At 38.0% G+C, this 20,273-nt stretch overlaps 1 protein-coding gene across 1 annotated transcript; it reads left to right on the top strand.

Moving 5' to 3' along the window:
* Window positions 1–10,390: 10,390 nt before the first annotated feature.
* LOC135211132 (ficolin-1-like) lies at window positions 10,391–13,698 on the top strand. The gene is made up of 3 exons (XM_064244279.1): window positions 10,391–10,529; window positions 12,150–12,380; window positions 13,505–13,698. The coding sequence occupies exons 1-3, from the start codon at window positions 10,391–10,393 to the stop codon at window positions 13,696–13,698; spliced, it is 564 nt and encodes a 187-aa protein (XP_064100349.1).
* Window positions 13,699–20,273: the final 6,575 nt, after the last annotated feature.

Here is a 20,273-nt window from a genome sequence, read left to right as displayed (position 1 = left end):
CTATCTGGCAGGTATGACACTCATGACAGAATCTGCTAACATCTTTGTGAAGTCCAGGCCAGAAAAAATATTTCATGATCTTCCCCACAGTCTTCCTGATTCCCATATGTCCAGACTCATGAGCTACTGCTACCACTTGCTTCCTTAAATGGCATATGGTAATCAAAAAATTTGATGATATTCGTCCCATACAGCATCTCCTGGTATATTCTGTAGGTCTGTACTTCCTCATCAGCAAACCTTCCTTCAAATAATAGCAGGTGGGAGTTTTGTTGCATCTCCTCTCAATCAACAACACTGAAGAACAAATCAGCTAATGATGCATCCTTCTTCTGCAAATCCATTAGTTTCTCTCTTGTCAATTGACCAATTTCAAGGGTGGAATTCTGAATATCTGCTAACTCAGCTACTTTAGTTTTACTACTGTCTTCAGGAACACGTTGACTACTCAGAGTCTCTTCAGGAACAACAGGTTCTTCTTCTTTGTCGTCGTTGTCTTCTTCATGGGAAATCTCTTCTTGGTCAGCACTAGGGGAAACATCACTTCCCTGGAACAATTCTTCTATGTACAAAGATCCTTCACATGATCCTTCTTGGGTGTGTAAATCCTCAGTTTCTTCACTTGCAGTCAGAGTCCTCTTCATACTTCTGGTAGTTACACAACTAGGAAACAGGTGGGGGTTATTCTTCTCCAACTCTACTGTAGGACTAATCCTTAACGGTTTGTCTGTCACTACAGGACAAGGAATAAATGGCACACCATCAACTTCATTCCCCAACAGAACATGTACACCTTCCACAGCCAGTGAGTCCTTTACAGCAAAATCAACATTCCCTGTCACCGCTATTCACATGACAGGTGTAAAGCGGCATATAAGAGTTAATTCCTCTCCTCCTATACCCTTCAAAATAACTGAATCTCCTGTGAGACTCTTCTCCAACTGAGGGTGAGCAACACATACTACCACACTATGGTTACTCCCTGTATCACGTAATATCTTGACTGGTACCTGCACACTCCCTCCTTGAGTTGACAGCATACCCTCATAGATATATGACTTAAAAGCCTCCACACTGCTAAGCCACTCACTGCTTGAGGTTACATTTCCACTGGTTGCTAAACATTCAGCTTGTTTAGTTTCATTCTTCTCTGGAGTTTGATTCTTTCCCACACTGCTCTTCATAGTTTGTTTCACCTGGTCACCTTTCACTACTTGACCAACTGGCTTTGACTGTGGTTGATTCCAGTAACACTCTTGACTAAAGTGTCCTGCTCTTCCACACTTGAAACAGATAACATTAGGTTTCTATAACTGTCTTGAAAAATTGGATGAGGATTTCACATTAGCTTGCTGAGGTGTATTACCTTGTGTACTCTTGGTAGTATCACTTGTAGGTTTTCCATTAAACATTTGTTCATGGTTATTTGGATGAGACTTAAAACTGGGTGGCATTGTTGATTTCTGGTACTTGACATTGTAATTGGGTTTGCTACTAATTATATTGTAATCTTCACTGAGTGTAGCAGCTTTGTCAAGTTTCTTAACCTCTCTCTCTCAAATAGGCTCTTATATGTTCAGGAATTCCCTTAAGATACTGTTCCAGAACAAGTAATTCTTCTAACTCATCAAAAGTTTTAACTTTAGCAGCTTCTAACCAACGTTTAAAACACCTTCTCACTTTGTATGCATAATTGAAGAAGGTTCCCTTCTCATCTTTTCTTAAACTTCTGAATCTTTCATTGCAGTACTCTGGAGGCATCTAGTAAACTTGAAGCACACTGTGTTTAAATACCTTGTAGTCTTTACACTGATCAGCTGTTAAGGCTAGATAAGCACTTCTCCCTTTACCAATTAAGACACTTTGCAATAAAACTGACCATTTATCTTCTGGCCATCTCATACCTGAAGCCACTTTCTCAAAGTGATCAAAAACCTCATCTGGAGCTTCTTCAGTAAACTTAGGGATTAACTTCTGTACTCTGACTACATCAAATACAGGGTCTTAACCCTTAAACGCCGGGAAGCGGTAAATAAAAAATGACTCCCGTGTGCAGGAGGGGCTTTGAGAGTGAGCGCGGAAGCGGGGAAAAAATCTTTTTTTCAAAAAATCACAGCGCGCTTAGTTTTCAAGATTAAGAGTTCATTATTGGCTCCTTTTTTGTCATTGCTTGAAGTTTAGTATGCAACATTTTTCAGAAATGAAAAAAATTATCATTATCATATATAATATGCGATATATTATAGGCGCAAAAAAACGAAATTTCATATATAATTGTATTCAAATCGCGCTGTGCGCCAAACGGTTAGAGGTAACAAGTTACTTTTTTTTCTTTTTTTTCGTTGTAATTTGCACTAAATTGCAATCATTTTGGTATATAACACATTGTAAAACAATAAAAGCAACACAGAGAAAATATTATCACAAAATGATGCATGGATTCGTAGCGTGCGGACGTAAAATAATAATTTAAAAAAAAATTCACTATAAATCAAAATATTGTTATAGAGACTTGCAATTTGTTTCAAAGAGAGGGAAAATGATTGAATATTACGATACTGTAAGAGCTTTAGCTTACAAATGCAGTTTTCGACCATTTCGAACGAGTTAAAGTTGACCGAATGTCGAATTTTTGTTTAAAATTTTTTTATGTGCAAATATAAAAAAAATGATGAAATGTTACAACCTTCCAATAATTTTTGTTATATTGTGCATGTTTTTTGCGCACATTTTCATACATAAAACTCTAAAAAAAGCGTAATATGAAAAGGCACAAATATTAGGAGAATGTGACCTACACGATTCGGAGATTTTCGGCCGAGAATCGGCGCGCGGACGGAATAACAATATTTTTTTCAAATATTCACATAAATCGAGATACTTGTTCTAGAGACTTGCAAAATATGTTTAAAGTGAAGATAAATGATTTGAATATTACTAGACTTGTAAGATTTTTATGTTTACAAATTGCGGGTTTTTGACCCATTTCGGTTGAGGTCCAAAAGTGACCGAATCCGTATAGTTTTTTTTTCGTACTTATCGTGACTTAATATGGCAAAATATTTCAAAAATGAGAAATGCTACAACCTTCAATATTTTCGTTGTATATTATGCATGTTTTTGCACATTTCCATACATAAACCTTTAAAAAAGCGTAATATGAAAAAGGCTCAAATATTAGGAGAATGACCTACGCGTTTCGGAGATTTCGGCCGAGAATCGGCGCGCGGACAGAATAACATTAATTTTTTCAAATATTCACCATAAATCGAGATATATTGTTCTAGAGACTTGCAATATGTTTTAAAGTGAAGATAAATGATTGAATATTACTAGACTGTAAGATTTTTATGTTACAAATGCGTTTTTTGACCATTTCGGTTGAGTCAAAGTTGACCGATCGTAGTTTTTTTCCTATTTATCGTACTTTTATATGCAAATATTCCAAAAATGAGAAATGATACAACCTTCCAATATTTTTTGTTATATTGTGCATGTTTTTGCGCACATTTCCATACATAAACCTTTAAAAAAAGCGTAATATGAAAAGGCTCAAATATTAGGAGAATGTGACCTACGCATTTCGGAGATTTTCGGCCGAGAATCGTCGCGCGGAGGGGAAAAAAATAATTTTTTCAAAAATTCACCATAAATCGAGATATTATTCTAGAGACTTGCAGTTTGTTTTAAAATTAAGATAACCGATTGAATATTACTAGATTGTAAGATTTTTATGTTAAAAATGCGTTTTTTACCTTTTCGGTTGAGTCAAAGTGACCGATCGTAGTTTTTTTCGTACTTATCGTACTTTATATGCAAATATTTCAAAAATGGGAAATGCTACAACCTTCCAATATTTTTTGTTATATTGTGCATGTTTTTGCGCACATTCCATATATAAAAACTATAAAAAATAAATAAGCGTAATATGAAAAGGCACAAAATATTAGGAGAATGTGACCTACGCGTCGGAGATTTTCGGCCGAGAATCGGCGCGCGGAGGAAAAAAATATTTTTTTTCAAAAATTTCACCATAAATCGAGATATTGTTCTAGAGACTTGCAATTTGTTTTAAAATGAAGATAAATGATTGAATACTACTAGACTGTAAGATTTTTATGTTATAAATGCGTTTTTTGACCTTTTCGGTTGAGTCAAAGTTGACCGATCGTAGTTTTTTTCGTACTTATCGTACTTTATATGCAAATCATTTCAAAATGAGAATGCTACAACCTTCAATATTTTTTGTTAGTATTGTGCATGTTTTTCGCACATTTCCATATATAAAAATATAAAAAAATCGTAATATGAAAAAGTACAATTTATTAGGAGAATGTGACCTACGCGTTTCGGAGATTTTTCGGCCGAGAATCGGCGCGCGGAGGGGGAAAAACTATTTTTTTCAAAAATTTCACCATAAATCGAGATATTGTTTTTTAGAGACTTGCAATATGTTTTAAAGTGAAGATAAATGATTGAATATTACTAGATTGTAAGATTTTTATGTTACACATGCGTTTTTTGATCATTTCGGTTGAGTCAAAGTTGACCGATCGTAGTTTTTTTCGTACTTATCGTACTTTATATGCAAATATTCCTAAAAATGAGAAATGCTACACCTTCCAGTATTTATTTTTATATTGTGCATGTTTTGCGCACATTTCATATATAATCCTTTTAAAATAAGCGTAATATGAAAAGGCACAAATATTAGGAGAATGTGACCTACGCATTTCGGAGATTCGCTGCCGAGAATCGGCGCACGGAGGGAATAAAAATATTATTTTCAAATATTCACCATAAATCGAGATATTGTTCTAGAGCTTGCAATTTGTTTTAAGGTGAAGGGAAATGATTGAATATTACTAGACTGTAAGTAATTTGCTTACCCCCCAAAAAAATATTTATAATATATATTATATATATATATATATATATATATATATATATATATATATATATATATATATATATATATATATATATATATATATATATCTATATATATATATATATATATATATATATAATTTTATCATGCACACATTCAGATATATAAAAAATTGTAATAAATATAAAAATAAATATAAAATAAATGCAGAATACTCACTCGTAATCCTGACTCTTCGTTCTATTCTTGTTTTCTCCTCCTCCATTGAAGAGTCTTGCATTTTTTTCCACTCGACATGACGAGGTACAGGTGGAGGAGGGAGACGCGCGCCCTTACTGCTGATGGACCCGGCGGCCCCGTGCGCCCTTCACTGTCGGTTTAGGGGGCGCGTTCCAATACATGACCTTAGTGTGGTACTTTCGGTCACACTCCCCTATCCTGCAAAGAGCAACTTTGCAGATACGACAGAAGAACCGGGTGTCTCTCCTTCTGCCCTTCATATGGCACACGGCACCGTTTCTGCCTTCGCCCTTGTAAGGCCTCCAGTATGTGTTCCCCTGGCTGCAGCCGACACGCAGGTCCACACCTACGATGAGAAGCGGTGATGGCGGGGCCGGCAGCAAGAGGGGCGTCGTCGTAGTCGTCAGCAGGGGCGGCGGCAGCAGGGCGGTGGCAGCAGGGGCGTCGTCAGCAGGGGCGTCGTCATCAGCAGGGGCGTCGTCAGCAGGGGCGTTGTCAGCAGGGGCGGCGGCAGCAGGGCGCGGCAGGTCGAGGCGAAGTTGGCCCTCCTATCTGCCCTTTCCTCTAGGGGCAGATCTGCAGCTCGGGGCAGGGGGTCAGTTATGGAAGGCCACTCATCGGGATCGAAGTTGATGAGGGCATTCCCGGCTACCTCTAGGAACTGTATGTGGATCAACCTCGGAAGATTGTCACCGCGGTACCCACAGTACAGTATGTAGGCATTTTGGAGGGCCAACTGAAGGATGTATTTGAGGAGCTTCTGTGTCCACCTTCTGGTTCTCCTGGCGAAGGGATAGTACTGGATGAGCTGATCAAAGAGATCAACTCCTCCCATGTGCCTGTTGTAGTGCCCAATGACGGTAGGCCGCTCGGTACGAAAACTCTTCAAACACAACTCGGCCCTGTCGACGTGTCTTTCTTCCGCTGTACGATCTCTTCTTGGATGGGTTCATGACTCGTCGTAATCATGGGGACGAGTCGGACACCCTTCCAACAAATGACGAAGACAGCGCCCTTCTGCCGCCACTCTGTCTCTCCTCTTGCCTATCAGGTGTTGCGATGACTAGTGAACCTCTTGAGGACATTCGGGGGCCCCACGCACCAACCGAAGGGTACCACTGACGTGAACACCTGCTTCATACAGTTCCTGGGCCACGGATACCGAGTTATAATTAATTATCCATAAACAGGTGATATCCTGGTTACGGAAACGTCCCACAAGGTTGAATACAGTGTCACGCAGCGTGGAGAAGACCCCGGTATACACTGAAAAGTCCACAACGTATCCAGTGTTGGCCTCGGTAATAAGAAAGAATTTCACACCATATTTCTTTGGCTTCTTAGGGTTATACACTTTTATACTAAGACGTCCTTTGTAAGGCATCATCCCCTCATCCAAAGACAGGTTCTTTCCAGGAATCACGAGATTACTACACCGCTCATGGATATAATCCAACACTGTGCGCACTAAAGTGAGGCGATCACTGTTATTCCGGGGTATGGCCCTTCGGTTGAAGGCGTTGAAGTACCTGTCCAACGCCAGGAAATTATCACGGGACATAACGCCAGGCACATTCGGCATACATAAAAAATAATTTCTCCTCCAATATTGCCTGACGTCGACAGCAGGTGTCATACCAAAATAAATGTGGAGCCCCAAAAATGCGCCATGTCAATGAGGTTGCAACCCCGCCAGTAATACGACAAGGTCGTCCTCAGCTCATACCGGCAGTACCGAGCGTAGTCCACCATCTCGTGTACCAGGTATTCCAGCAATTCCTGTGTCAGGAAAAGCTGGATGAACCCCAAAACAGTCAGGGGTACTGGTACGGTGATCCCAGGGGTTGCCGTGAAGGGGTGCAAATTAGGAGGGGTGCGGTCCTCCGTCAACCCCTCGTCACTCTCCGACGACCGACCTTCACCTTGACTGGCGCGACGAGCCGACCTTCTACGTGCCCGTGCGCGCGTTGGCCCATCACCCTCACTTAGGCCCTCACTTTCTGTATCGTCCTCTGCGATAAAACTTGACCCCGTATCCTCACCCTCCCCCTCCTCAGATTCCCCCTCGTAAGCACTGAACCCACTGAATTCGAGCTCACTTTCGGGATGTGAGCCTCGAAGAGACATTGGGGGCAGATATTCATCCTCACTTTCATCGGGACTGATGTCCTCATCACTCGATGACCATCCGCCATCAAAATGAGGACTTGCGACATGTTCCCGATCAAGCTCCGATAGATATTCATCTATGTCCCTTGGTTGGAGCCTCCCAAATGCTTACGAATGCCCCTAAGGACGCCCACATGCTTCCTAGGGGTAACCAAAGGCATACGCTGTGTTCCTAAAACACTTTCAGCCACACGTGACCGCACAGAACGGCCTTGAGGCGCGGGGTCATGCTTGGTGCTTGGCCCCTCGCCAGCATCCAGGTCCAAAACTCGCCTTACACGATCCCTTCCGACGGGTAAAACGCGCCTTTCGCGGTTCACACGTCGTTGAGACATATCTATGAATATCCTGTAGCAATACAAATGCTCAAAGTCTCGCACAAGTCCAGAAAAACACGCTTTTCACGAAAGATCGCTCTCGGATGGTGCGCTACTGATGCTGGCTGGAGCGAGAAGAAGGGATATCGCGCATGCGCACCTGGATCATGCTTCAAAACAAAACAAGGCCTTGATCCGTGAACTCCCAGCATCCCCCAAGGCGCGTGATTCAAAAGTTTTAGGCTGGTAGGCCTATAAGTATTTTTCCGCGAATTTAAAATAAAACTTTTGTATGTCGACGTAAAATACGTCCAGTCGGCACCCGACAGACAGTTTATCTCAACGTAAAATACGTCCAGTCGGCGTTTAAGGGTTAATTACCTTGGTTAGGGTTAGGACAGTGTCACAGGTATTGTGGATCTAGCTCTTATCAATTCCATCTCTATTTCAAACCTTGCGATTTCTCTTTCCTCTTCCGTTGCTTTTTCTTCTTCTCTTTCTCTTCTTTCTCTTTTCTCTCTGTCTTCCCTTTCTCTTCTTTCTCTTTTCTCTCTGTCTTTTCTTTCTCTTTCAGCTTGCATTTTCAGCTTAATCAAATTCTCTTCTGCTTCAATGCATCTAAGCTCTTACTCTGCATCACTTTTCTCTTTCTTTTCTGCTTGCTTATTCATAAGATCAGCACGTGCTACATTCAACAACTCTTGAGCCATTTCTAACTCATCTTCATCAGTTATTCTACCATGGTCTATCAATGATTCCATAGCAATACATCTTATTAGTGCTTTTACCATACTAGTAGACACATAACTACCACATGCCACTGCTAAAGCGCTCCACTGTGCTTTAGTCAAAGTGGTCTCAAATAACACTTGGATGGAAGGGGCTGCTAAAAATTCCTGAACCTTGAACTGAGCCATTTTATTTAAGTTATCAACTTAGAATTCAACAGAGTAAATGCAAAACAAAACTATATGGTAACTCTCCTAACAAACTATATCCCTAACACCACCAGTATACTAGAGTGATAATGAAATCTGTTTTCCCGGGCCTCTGGGCACCATTAATACTTGTGACAAAGTGCTAAGTATCTGGTTACTACACTTACCATTCATAATTGTTACCTCACAACAGCCAGACACCTGAACCTTCATGACAGGTACTAAATGACTGAATACTCCAAAGGCAACAGTGATCCCTTAAACAACTTACCAGTATTGCAGAAAATCAGACTAAGTTCATCAAAACAGGTGTGAGGTAATCTTGTAAGTAATTAAATTAATTAAAGGGCATCACTCCATCAACAACTTTAAAAGTCTAAGTATTTCCCTGATTTCAGAAGTCTAAGTACTTCCCTGGTTCTAAGTCACTTCAAGTAAATTGAAGGAAAACAGATCAATTACCACTCTATGTTTCTACCTAAGTTAAATATAGTCATATATAAATACTGATGTAAAGAAACACTTATAAAAAATTTAAATACAAAATTTATTATCAAACTCAAAATCTATAAGTGAAATTCACAATATCAGGGAAAATTACTGTTATTTGAAAACAAAACAAAGTTTAATTAATTCTTGAATCTATTAAGTAAAATTAAATCAAAATTAATTTATCACAAAATTCAAAAAATTAATTCAATCAAAATTCAAAAATGTTAGGCAATAATTAAAATTTGGAAATTAATTCACATGTGCTAAACAATAATAAAAATTGAAAAGAATTCTAAGTAAATGCAAATTAATTCACAAGTGTTAAATTCAATTAAATGTGCAATGATTAATTAATGAAAACAACTAAGTTAATTAAATTGTGAATGCAAATGAAAACTTAGAAAAAACGTGGAAAATACCAAAATTGTAAAAAGCACTAATCACACAGAATATAAAACAAAAACACACACACTTCAATAAGAAAATGGATAAATGCACTTCAAATGAAACAAACACAAAAAATTGCTATGTGTAAAAATGTAAATTATTTTTCTATCCATTGTAAATATTAGTTTAAATTTTTACCAAACCACTGTAACTATTAGTTATTAGTTGCAACTAATAAAAATATAACACACTTTACCTTGGTATACCAATTTCTTTATTTCTGCTGCAGCTTGTTCAAAACATTCACCAATTCACAGTATTTCACAAAAATAGGTGTCGTTACACACTTGTACAATGTTTGCTCAGATTCCACAAAAAACACTAAATAATACCAAATAACTCTAAGAAATATCAAATCTGAAATCTACAAGTTATGAGTGACCAATTTACATTATGTTAATATAAAATCAAAAGTGCCGTGAGAGAGAGAGAGAGAGAGAGAGAGAGAGAGAGAGAGAGAGAGAGAGAGAGAGAGAGATCTGAATGCAATGCGGTTCTAAGTAACAAAGACACGACTTGATCGAAACAGACTCCTCGAGCAAGATGATTGACATATTTTGAAAAGAACATGGAGACTGCGAGCTCCCTTAATCTAGAGGCGATGACAAGATACTGAAACAACTTTATCTTGGAATGGACAAAGCTAATCTCTCTCTTTCTTTACATTCTACGTTACATACTTTTACATTATGTTATGTGAAATCTGAACATACATTTTAAGACATCCTAGCTAAGGAATCTGAAAAATTTTGCAAAACTCTATATTTAACATTTTATACAGTCAAAGAGGGGATATATGTGTTTTGAAAGTAGCAACATATAATAATATATATATTATGAAAAAATTTTATGCTAGATGTGGAATTCCGGGGGAAGGGGTCGCCGTCTGGTGTGACATGGACGAGAAAGACGGCAACGCAGGTGGATGGACCGTTGTCCTTCTTCGGAGAGCTCTCAGTACCCAGGTGAACTTTAACAGAGGATGGCGCGATTACAGAATTGGATTTGGGAGTCCAGACACTGAATACTGGATAGGTGAGGGTTTTCTCAGTTCCCGCCAAATCTTTTTGTTTTGAATAGAACACCAGTAAGCAAGGTTTTACTGGAAATATTTGTGTACTTTTATTGACGAGCAACTTAGAAGCCTCTCTTTCCTTTTGTCTTTGTTGGTTCCTTTAAATTTCTCATCATAAGAGACAACTTAAAAGAATGTCATTTTTCCCTCGTCTGCTAAGCTTTGGAATTCTGTTCCTGCTTCTGCTTTTCTTACTCCAATAACTCAGACTTCAAAGATTCTTTGTGGATGAACTCCCACTCCTTTCCATTTTATTGTTTTCACAGGAAAGGACGAAATGTGTAAGTAGGTAAATTAAAAATATCAGTGAATGCTGTACAACGTCCCGTAAAATATTAAACAATTATCAATTGAACTTGTGGTCCTGCATTGGCTGTGGCCTCATGTTTATTAACCAGATCTTTTAAGTTACTGCACAATTTGATTGATTGATTGATTTATAGGTTTTAGGCATAATGCCAAGCACTGGGGCAGCTAAGGCCATTCAGTGCCGAAAAGGAAATTGACAGTGAAGAGGTTTGAAAGGTGTAACAGGAGGAAAGCCTCGCAGTTGCACTGCGAATCAATTGTTAGGAGAGGGTGGAAAGTAAGATGGAAGAAAGATAATATGAAAGGACGTACAGTAAAAGGAATGAAAGTAGTTGAAGCTAGGGGCCGAAGGGACGCTGCAAAGAACCTTAAGTACCGCCTACACTGGATGCACGAAGAGGACTTAGCATCCGTGGTGGCTAAAGTTGAAACTACCTTTTCAAGGTTTGCTCGTTTTGTTTCAAAATACAATTTTTTGCCCGTGAACATAGATGCATACGTTCATTTAAAACAGAAATATACTAATGTATTTATTTCGAGGTGAACCGAGTTACCATAAGACACCTCGTCAGAAAAATCTTATTCCGTTTTAATTGGTACCACGCCCAGTTCAAGGCTCATGATACCCAGTAACAGAATATCATTGTTCATATTACCATTATACCTATACATCGTAGAATAAGCTGAAAGAGAACGTCAGTCTCAAAGCAGGTTCAGTAAATTAGAAACCATATATATGTATAAATACTGTGGAAAAGCAGAGCCCCAACAGAATCGTACAGTAAAGCATAATTAATAATAGGTACAGCATTAGACTAACTGGGAGAAAGAAACATGTTGAAAACATAGATATTTCAACAGGTATATAAATTAATGAAAACGAAAGGTAAATCAATAGACAAAGCAATTTGGCGCGAGGGCAAGGAAAATTCTTTATTCCTTTCTAAGTACATCATTCAGCTGGTGACGTTTCAAAACGTTTAGTCCCATTTTTACTCTTACTTATAATCTTATTTGAATATGTAAAAAAAAACTTGTTTATTTATTCTTAATTCGAGTCTGTCTTTTAATGCCTGTTTCTTTCATTATATAGCTTTGAAAATGGTGACTAAACGTTTTGAAACGTGACCAGCTGAATGATGTATTTAGAAAGGAATAAAGAATTGTTTACTGGATTGATAGAACCCACCAACAACTTCAATAAACAGATACAAGCATATCGTAAGCAAGCCAAGCATCCACACTGGTGACCGTGTCCACTGAATTGACAGGTAACGACGTGCTCCACGCCCTCACGAACGGAGCACCCCAAGTGCTCCGGGTGGACATGACCGACTGGGACGGGGAGTCCCGGTACCAAGAGTACAGCTCCTTCCACGTCGCCGACCGAGATCACGAGTACAGCCTCCGACTGGGGACGGGATCCGGGACTGCTGGGAATGCCTTCAAAGCTCATGATAACATGCGCTTCTCCACTCCCGACAGAGAAAACGATACTCACAGTGAGTTAAAAACCTCTGTGTTAAAGTTTCCGTAGGTTTGGGGGTGGTTTGGTCTTACGGAGAAAATGGAGAATGACAGTATAATGATAAACTGGTGAGTAGCACAGTGTATGTGTAGATTGGGAGGGGGAGGTCGACACACTGCTTATGAGCTTTCTTTGTGGGTAAAGAAGCAGCTGATTTTGAACATTTGTATGTTTATTTATTTATTTATTATTATTATACATACATATTTTTTTGCAGAAGAGGTTCATCCTTGATTCAGTAAGTAAAGAACGACTATGGCAATGCTATATGTATGTATGTATGTATGTAGATATAATATGGTCCTGCATTCGTGTATCTCAGTATGCTTCAGTTCTTAGTACTTTATTCTTACTAATCATTCCTTTTCCACTGCCATCGGTAGGACTCCAGAGTCAAAGTAAACCAGAAGAGGTCTTCTTGATGCCATATTTTGAGAATTTAAGGTGTTATCCATTCTTTATAAACGCCACCCAACTTAGTCTTTTCTTACTTATCTTGTCATAAATGGAATCAGTATTTGCAATATTCAGGACCCCTGATTTCCCACTCGATGATCTTTGTGTATCATAAGGATCCTTTTCGAGCTGTGACAAAGAAACTAGAGTTATTTTGAGCTATTATGCAAAAGTGGGCCATCTTGAAGAACCATGCAGTAAGTATGATTTACCTTGCCTCAAAAAGTGGCAGTTCCACGTTACAAGAAGCTGGATTACCTATGGAAATTCTCAATCTTCCTAGATCTTGTTTTAGAGAGAGTGTGTGTGTGTGTGTGTGTGTGTCAAAAGCCTCAGTTTGACGGCCGATGGTTTGGAAGAGAGCATACACATTCAATCGATCTAGCTGGGATGTAAAAGCTGTGCACACACCATGAGTACTAATTCCTATTTCTATCTAGTTCTAGTCTTGTACAATAATATTTTTCCTTATTGATACTCATCGTTTCATCCTGAATATCGTTTTCCCAGCCTTAAATTTGTCCTTGCTAATAGAATATACTCCTTAACTTCAGTCAGTAAAACACGTTTATTTTTTTAAGCATAAGCCCCTTCATTTTTCCTGATTTTATTCTTCTTACCCTCTTCTTTTTTCCACCACAGGTTCTACTAACTGCGCAGCTTATTACAAAAGTGGTTTCTGGTTTCACAAATGTCACAACGTGACTCCAACGGGCCCATTTATGAGCAAGCAGAAAAACGTGATGGGGATGACATGGGACTCGTTTCACCGTGACAGGTACACGCTGCAAAACCTCACCTTTAAAGTGAAGCCAGCTATGTGTTATAGAGGATGATTTCTCTCAGTCATAAATCTAAAAACCCTGTGTCAATCCATGCGCAACAAAACTTGTTTCAAAGGACTGTAAAGGGTGACTGAGAGAAAGCTAAGAAAACAGAGAAATTTGTAAATTGAGAATAAATAGTACTCTTACTTGGTGTTCTTCAGCAAGCGACCTTGGTGCTTCCTTACTCATTTACATAACATCTGAGTGTTCATGATTATCTAATAGATCCATGAATGTTCTGTCTTTCCTCAGCTTATTCAAAGTAACAGGGAAGAAGCCAGGCGGATGTGGGAATCCTCAAATTTATACCAAGTTTCCTTAATCTGGGAGAATTTCAAAAACAATAAATGTCTCATAATGGACTCCTGCCCCTCCTCTCTAAGACGGTTCTAACTGGTGAAATGGGGAGAAGGCAACATTACAGCCCTTGAAGAGGTCTGTACTATCTTCAAAAGGCACTTATGTGAAACACCAATGCCCCAGAAGGCCACTATTCTTAGTACGACACTCGTGGCTATGGTCAGGTTTACAAAGCTTCCAATCCCGATGACAATTTATATATATATATATATAATATATATATATATATACTATATATATATATATATATATATATAAATTGTGTGAGAAACTTTGCCGAAAAATGAAAATATGGCTTTGTATTGTCTATGCATTTATTACTCGACATTAATTCTCGCAATATTTTTTGAGCTGTAAAAGATGGAAACTTCATTTACATTAATTTACACACACATATATATATATATATATATATATATATATATATATATATATATATATATATAAATGTGTGAGAACTTTGCCGAAAAATGAAAATATGGCTTTATTGTCTATGCATTTATTACTCGACATTAATTCTCGCAATATTTTTTGAGCTGTAAAAGATGGAAACTTCATTTACATTAATGAAGCCATTTTTAAGATGTCATCGGGATTCTGGAACGCTTTGTGTAAACCTGACCATAGCCACGAGTGTCGTACTAAGAATAGTGGCCTTCTGGGCATTGGTGTTTCACATAAGTGCCTTTTGAAGATAGTACAGACCTCTTCAAGGGCTGTAATGTTGCCTTCTCCCCATTTCACCAGTTAGAACCGTCTTAGAGAGGAGGGGCAGGAGTCCTATATATATATATATTATATATATATATATATATATATATATATATATATATATATATATATATATATATATATATATATATATATAATATAAGTAAAATGCTCATTGACAGACAGATGGAGTAGTGATTGCCAGACCACCAAAAAAAAATTTTTACTCTGCTCTTCAAAGAAGAAGATTACCTTTATCATCTGTTTCTTAGTAGTCGAAGTTACTGCTTATAACGCATACTTCACCTCACTGACTATGGGTAGAGGAACTATACTTCTGGCATGGCGGGAGCAGTTAAACCACAGATATGGGTTCAGTGGACCCGCTATGATTCCGAATGATATGCAGCAGTATACTGGTCCCACTTATTCTGTTCCTTCTCTGACTGAGAGGAAGTTGTCTTGCCCTGGCAAATCACAGGTCAACCATTCATATTTCTAAAAGAGGAAATTTGTTTTTATCATTATTATTATTTCTATCATTATTGTTGTCAAGTGTTTTGATAAGACCTTTGATATCCACTTCTTGATTCATAGGTCTCTGTCGAAGGATCTGATCTCGAATGGGAAGGGAAATCTGGGCCAAGTCTAATTCAAGAAGCGGACAGCTGTGTGGGAGGTGATCAAAGTGAACAAATGAAAAGGCAGACAATACCTGCTGCAAGAAGATGTCTGCTCTTGTTACTTTACCTGACAATGACAGCAATATCACCATCACCAGAAAGAAGTGACAATGTCGAAATAGCAAGGATCATTTCGCCAGTCTTCTCTCACTTCTACCGTCTTTTCTCTTTTCCCACAGCGAGGCCAAAGCGGCATCACCGTCCTGAAAATTACATCCACCGAATACTACGTAAAAGCCACAATCTGACAGAGAACTGGGCTGGGAACAGGATGAAGCGTTATGCGATTTCCCTTTTCCGTCAATTACTGTGAATTACGAAGCATCCTCCCTACAAAGGGAAACATGTAAATCAATAATGCGGAGAATCGATATTATAATTCAGTACATTACACACTTCGGACCTCTCTCGCACCTTAAAATATTATTATTATTACTATTATTATTATTATTATTATTATTATTATTATTATTATTATTATTATTATTATACAACCTGTCCACTGAGACACATATTTAGATTCTGGAAATCAGCCCAAAGCAAAACATGAAGCTCCAAAAAAAATAGGATATATTTAGACCAAGTTTGTTCTGTTATTCCAAGCGTTCATTAGTCTCTTCCCTGAGAGAGAGAGAGAGAGAGAGAGAGAGAGAGAGAGAGAGAGAGAGAGAGAGAGAGAGAGAATTAAAACACTCGATGCAAGCTGATAATAACAATAAATGCGCCTTTGAGAGGAGAGAGAGAGAGAGAGAAGAGAGAGAGAGAGAGAGTTACGTCGGTTCGTTTAACAACTGCTTCTCCTAAGAGCCGTGCTTCGGAGCCATGACATCATTTCGTACTTGACAGAGCTCAGAGGTGTGCGACTCGAAACCCCAATTTGGCCAACCTCTAATTGAGTACTTATCCTCGGCGGTCCCAAGCGATCGCGGCTTCCCAGCCTTTGAGGTCTGGCCAGGAAATCGCGCGATAAACTTGTTCCGCTGAGTGCACTAAACTAACAAACATTTTCTCTCCTGCCAATTGGTCACATCGGGACGGCCGCCCTCTTCGGCCAATCGGCGATCAGTTCAACCTTTGCCTTCAATGTCATTCTAGTTGACTTCCAAAGGAAAGGAAAGGAAAGGATAGACGTTGTTAGAAGACGTCGCTGAAGTGTCACCCGGGCTTTCCCAAAAATCTTGATTTTAAACTACCTAAACAGCTGGAGGAGGATTTCGAATGAAAGCGCTTGTTGTTTTCTGTACTATTTGTACAACTGCTTGCATTAGCATTGGTAGAGAATTGCACGTATTGTCGCACAGCTCTCAGTGTTTAAAATTATTGTATTTTGGACCAAATGACTTTAATGTAAACATCACTGCGCTGAGATCTGTGGTCAATAAAGTGACCTACCTATCTATCTATCTATCTATCTATCTATCTATCTATCTATCTATCTACTATCTACCTATCTATATTATACAGTTTTTAAGTGTTAAGAGGTAATGAGGGAGGCTGGAGAAAAAGGCGTTAGCTGGCATAAAATAACCCGAGAACGTTTGAAAGGCTCAGGTGAGTGGCGCAGTGTGTGCAGGGAGTTTAGCAGGCTACTGAAGAGCAATGCTTGCAGGTATATGAACTGGCTAGCAGTTATGGATGTCGTCTCCCCACTGGTTTCATCCTTGACTCACAAACTGAAAGGGTGAACGTGGTACCGATTGAAACCTAGCATCGACCGAATATATGCGCAAGCAATTGTTTGTAGCCAAGCACTGACGTATAAAACATGCACAGACGTACATACACGGTTGGCTTTATTGCAGCGACAAGCGACTCATCTCTGTTGTCTCTGGGCAACTATGGATGTTCTTGTGTTCCCGTATTCTTGCTAAATTCTTTTACATATTAGCCTTTCAACGAACCAAGCAATATGAAAGTGAAAATGCTCCATGACGAAAATTCAAGCACTTACTGTGGTGGGAGAAAACACTTGCATACAAATAACGCTTACATGTACAGATAACCAAGAAAGATTACTGAAAAGCGCTCTACATATTGATCTCGTCAAGGAGTCTTTATCATGTTTATTATCATGATAATAAGAATGGTCACAATAGTAATATAAAGGACATTTACTTAGCTACTACAAGATAGCACAATACCATACCTGTGAGAATTCAATTCACACATCATTCATTTACCCATAAAGATGAGAAATGAAAGTTTGACGAGCTGGAAGATTTAAATATCTCAAATATTGACACAGTCCACACACGCACTAGCAAAAGGATTAAATTTCAGTCACACCACAAATATTACTTTCCATCAGTTCAGGGTCCTCACATTTTAAAAACGAGATGTCACTGACGCCACTAAGCTTTTACTCTTGTTTACAAACAGTTTACATAATAAGCCCAGAAGAATTCAGCAAAACATAACTCAGGCGCTGGAGGCTCAGAAATAATCTTATAAAGATGGAAAGCAAACGTTAAAAAAAAAGTTTTACTGACAAGGAAACACACAAGTTGTTTTCTACAGAGATGATTCCACCACAATAAAAGCCAGGCATGTGCAGAAAACAAAAACATCGACAAGGAAAGCAAACAAATACGCATGTTTGTGCAAACATAAAATCCACTAGGACAGAGAGTGCACCGTGGAACCACCATTTGCTTTCTCTCTCTTTCAAATGTTGAAAGGGATTTTTTGCGAGTCCTTTTAATGCTTTCATTTTCCGCTTTCTTTTTCATCCCATCCATTCGCAGGCGAAGATGAACGGAGCTTTCATCCCAATCTGTGCGGTAAAACCTTCGGGATCGGTCGACATGAATTACAAAAGGGGCCCTCTCACAGGCTTGGACTTTGAGTATTGTGCTCACGTCAACAAAAACACAATTTTCAGGTACCTCTCTCTCTCTCTCTCTCTCTCTCTCTCTCTCTCTCATGTGCAGGTAGGTATGTGTAACACATGCAGAATGTGTAAGGAACCAATACCGTTTAGAGTTTCTTAAAATTCAAAGTATTTTCTGGCAAAGTTACATTCTCAAGTTACCTGTCTGGTTCTCCAACAAGATCTGATATAAAAAAAATGCACTCTGTGTATGTACATTGAGATGAAAAAGATGCGAAATTCACAGACCGTACACAGCTTCCAACACAACAATGAAAAGGATGCTACCACTCTTGAAATGACGATAGAACTTAGGCCAAAGGACCACCACTGGGTCCTGTGAGGCCATTTAGCTCAGAAACGGAAACTGACAGTAAAAGGGTTCGAAATTGTCAGGAAAGGCTGGAAAGTAAGATGGAAGAAAAAGAATAAGAAGGGAGGTACAGTAAATGGAACGAAAGGGGTTGCAGCTAGGGGCCCAAGGCACGCTGCAAAGAACCTTAAGTAATGCCTTCAGTGCACCGCATGAGATGCACTGACGGCACTAGCCCGCCTACGGTGCTACTACTATTAGAGGCACAAAGCCTGCTTAATCCTAAACAACATCAACAACAACAATAGGGCCTCTGGCTATCAGACAGCGTCAAAAGGACCAATAGAACTCATTCAATACCTTCGTACCTCAACGACGGCCGATGACGTCACACCCACCAAAGAGAGAGAAGGATTCCTACGTGCAGCGGGGAATCCGATTCCCCTATTAACTGAGTCTGTTGCTTTTGTTTGTGGATTCCTTCATCTTTCTTCTACACGATCGTTTCGTCGGCCACTGAATGGTGTTTGCTTGTTCCAGGAAAATGATTTCTCGTTAACTACAGCACAGAGTTTCAAGTTACGTAAGTACCTCTCTCTCTCTCTGTCTGTCTTATTCATCAAGGTTTCTCGTGTTAGCTTCGGGTTCATTAATGTATGTTTCATTATTCATATTTTTTTCTGACATATGCTCTTTCACTTTCGGAAGACGCCAATTTTTAATCTTGGCAAAGATCACCACAGTCATTTACCTAACAAGTAAATAAGGTTCTTTGCAGCGTGCCTTTACTCTACCTCTTTCCATACTCTCGTTCTTCCATCTTACTTTCCACCCTCTCCTAACAACTGTTCATATATATATATATTAATATATATAATATATATATATCTATATTATATCATACTATATTATATATATAATATATATATATGACATGTATATAAATATACCTCTATATATATATATATATATATACATGTATATAAATATACATCTATATATATATATATATATATATATATATATAATACATGTATTTAATATACTCTATATATATATATAGATCTAATATATATATATATATATATATTATATATACACATTTAACACATATATATAGATATATACTATATATATATATATAGTATATTATATATATTATATATATATATATATTATATAGTAATAATATATATATATATTATATATATATATATATATATATAATAATCTACTATATAATCATAGTATATATATATATATATATATATAATATATATAATAATACATATATATATATATATATATATAGTATATTCTAACTATATAATATACTATATATATACATATATATGATATATATAGATATATATATATATATATTATATATATATATATATATATAGATATATGTATAATGTATGGGGGTGTATATATATATATATTATATATATATATATATATATATATATATATATATATATATATATATAATATATGGGTCATTCAGCGCTGAAATGGAAATTGAGAGTAAAGCCATGAAGGGGAAAACCTCAAAGCAGTTGCACTATAATTCGAGTGTTAGGAGAGGGTGGAAAGTAAGATGAAGAAAGCGAATATAAATAGGGGTACAGTAAAAGGAATGAAA

Source organism: Macrobrachium nipponense, chromosome 19, assembly GCF_015104395.2.
Source record: "Macrobrachium nipponense isolate FS-2020 chromosome 19, ASM1510439v2, whole genome shotgun sequence".
Classification (NCBI taxonomy): domain Eukaryota; kingdom Metazoa; phylum Arthropoda; class Malacostraca; order Decapoda; family Palaemonidae; genus Macrobrachium; species Macrobrachium nipponense.
Note: the sequence above shows the minus strand (reverse complement) of the source record. Positions and strands in the feature narration are given on the sequence as shown.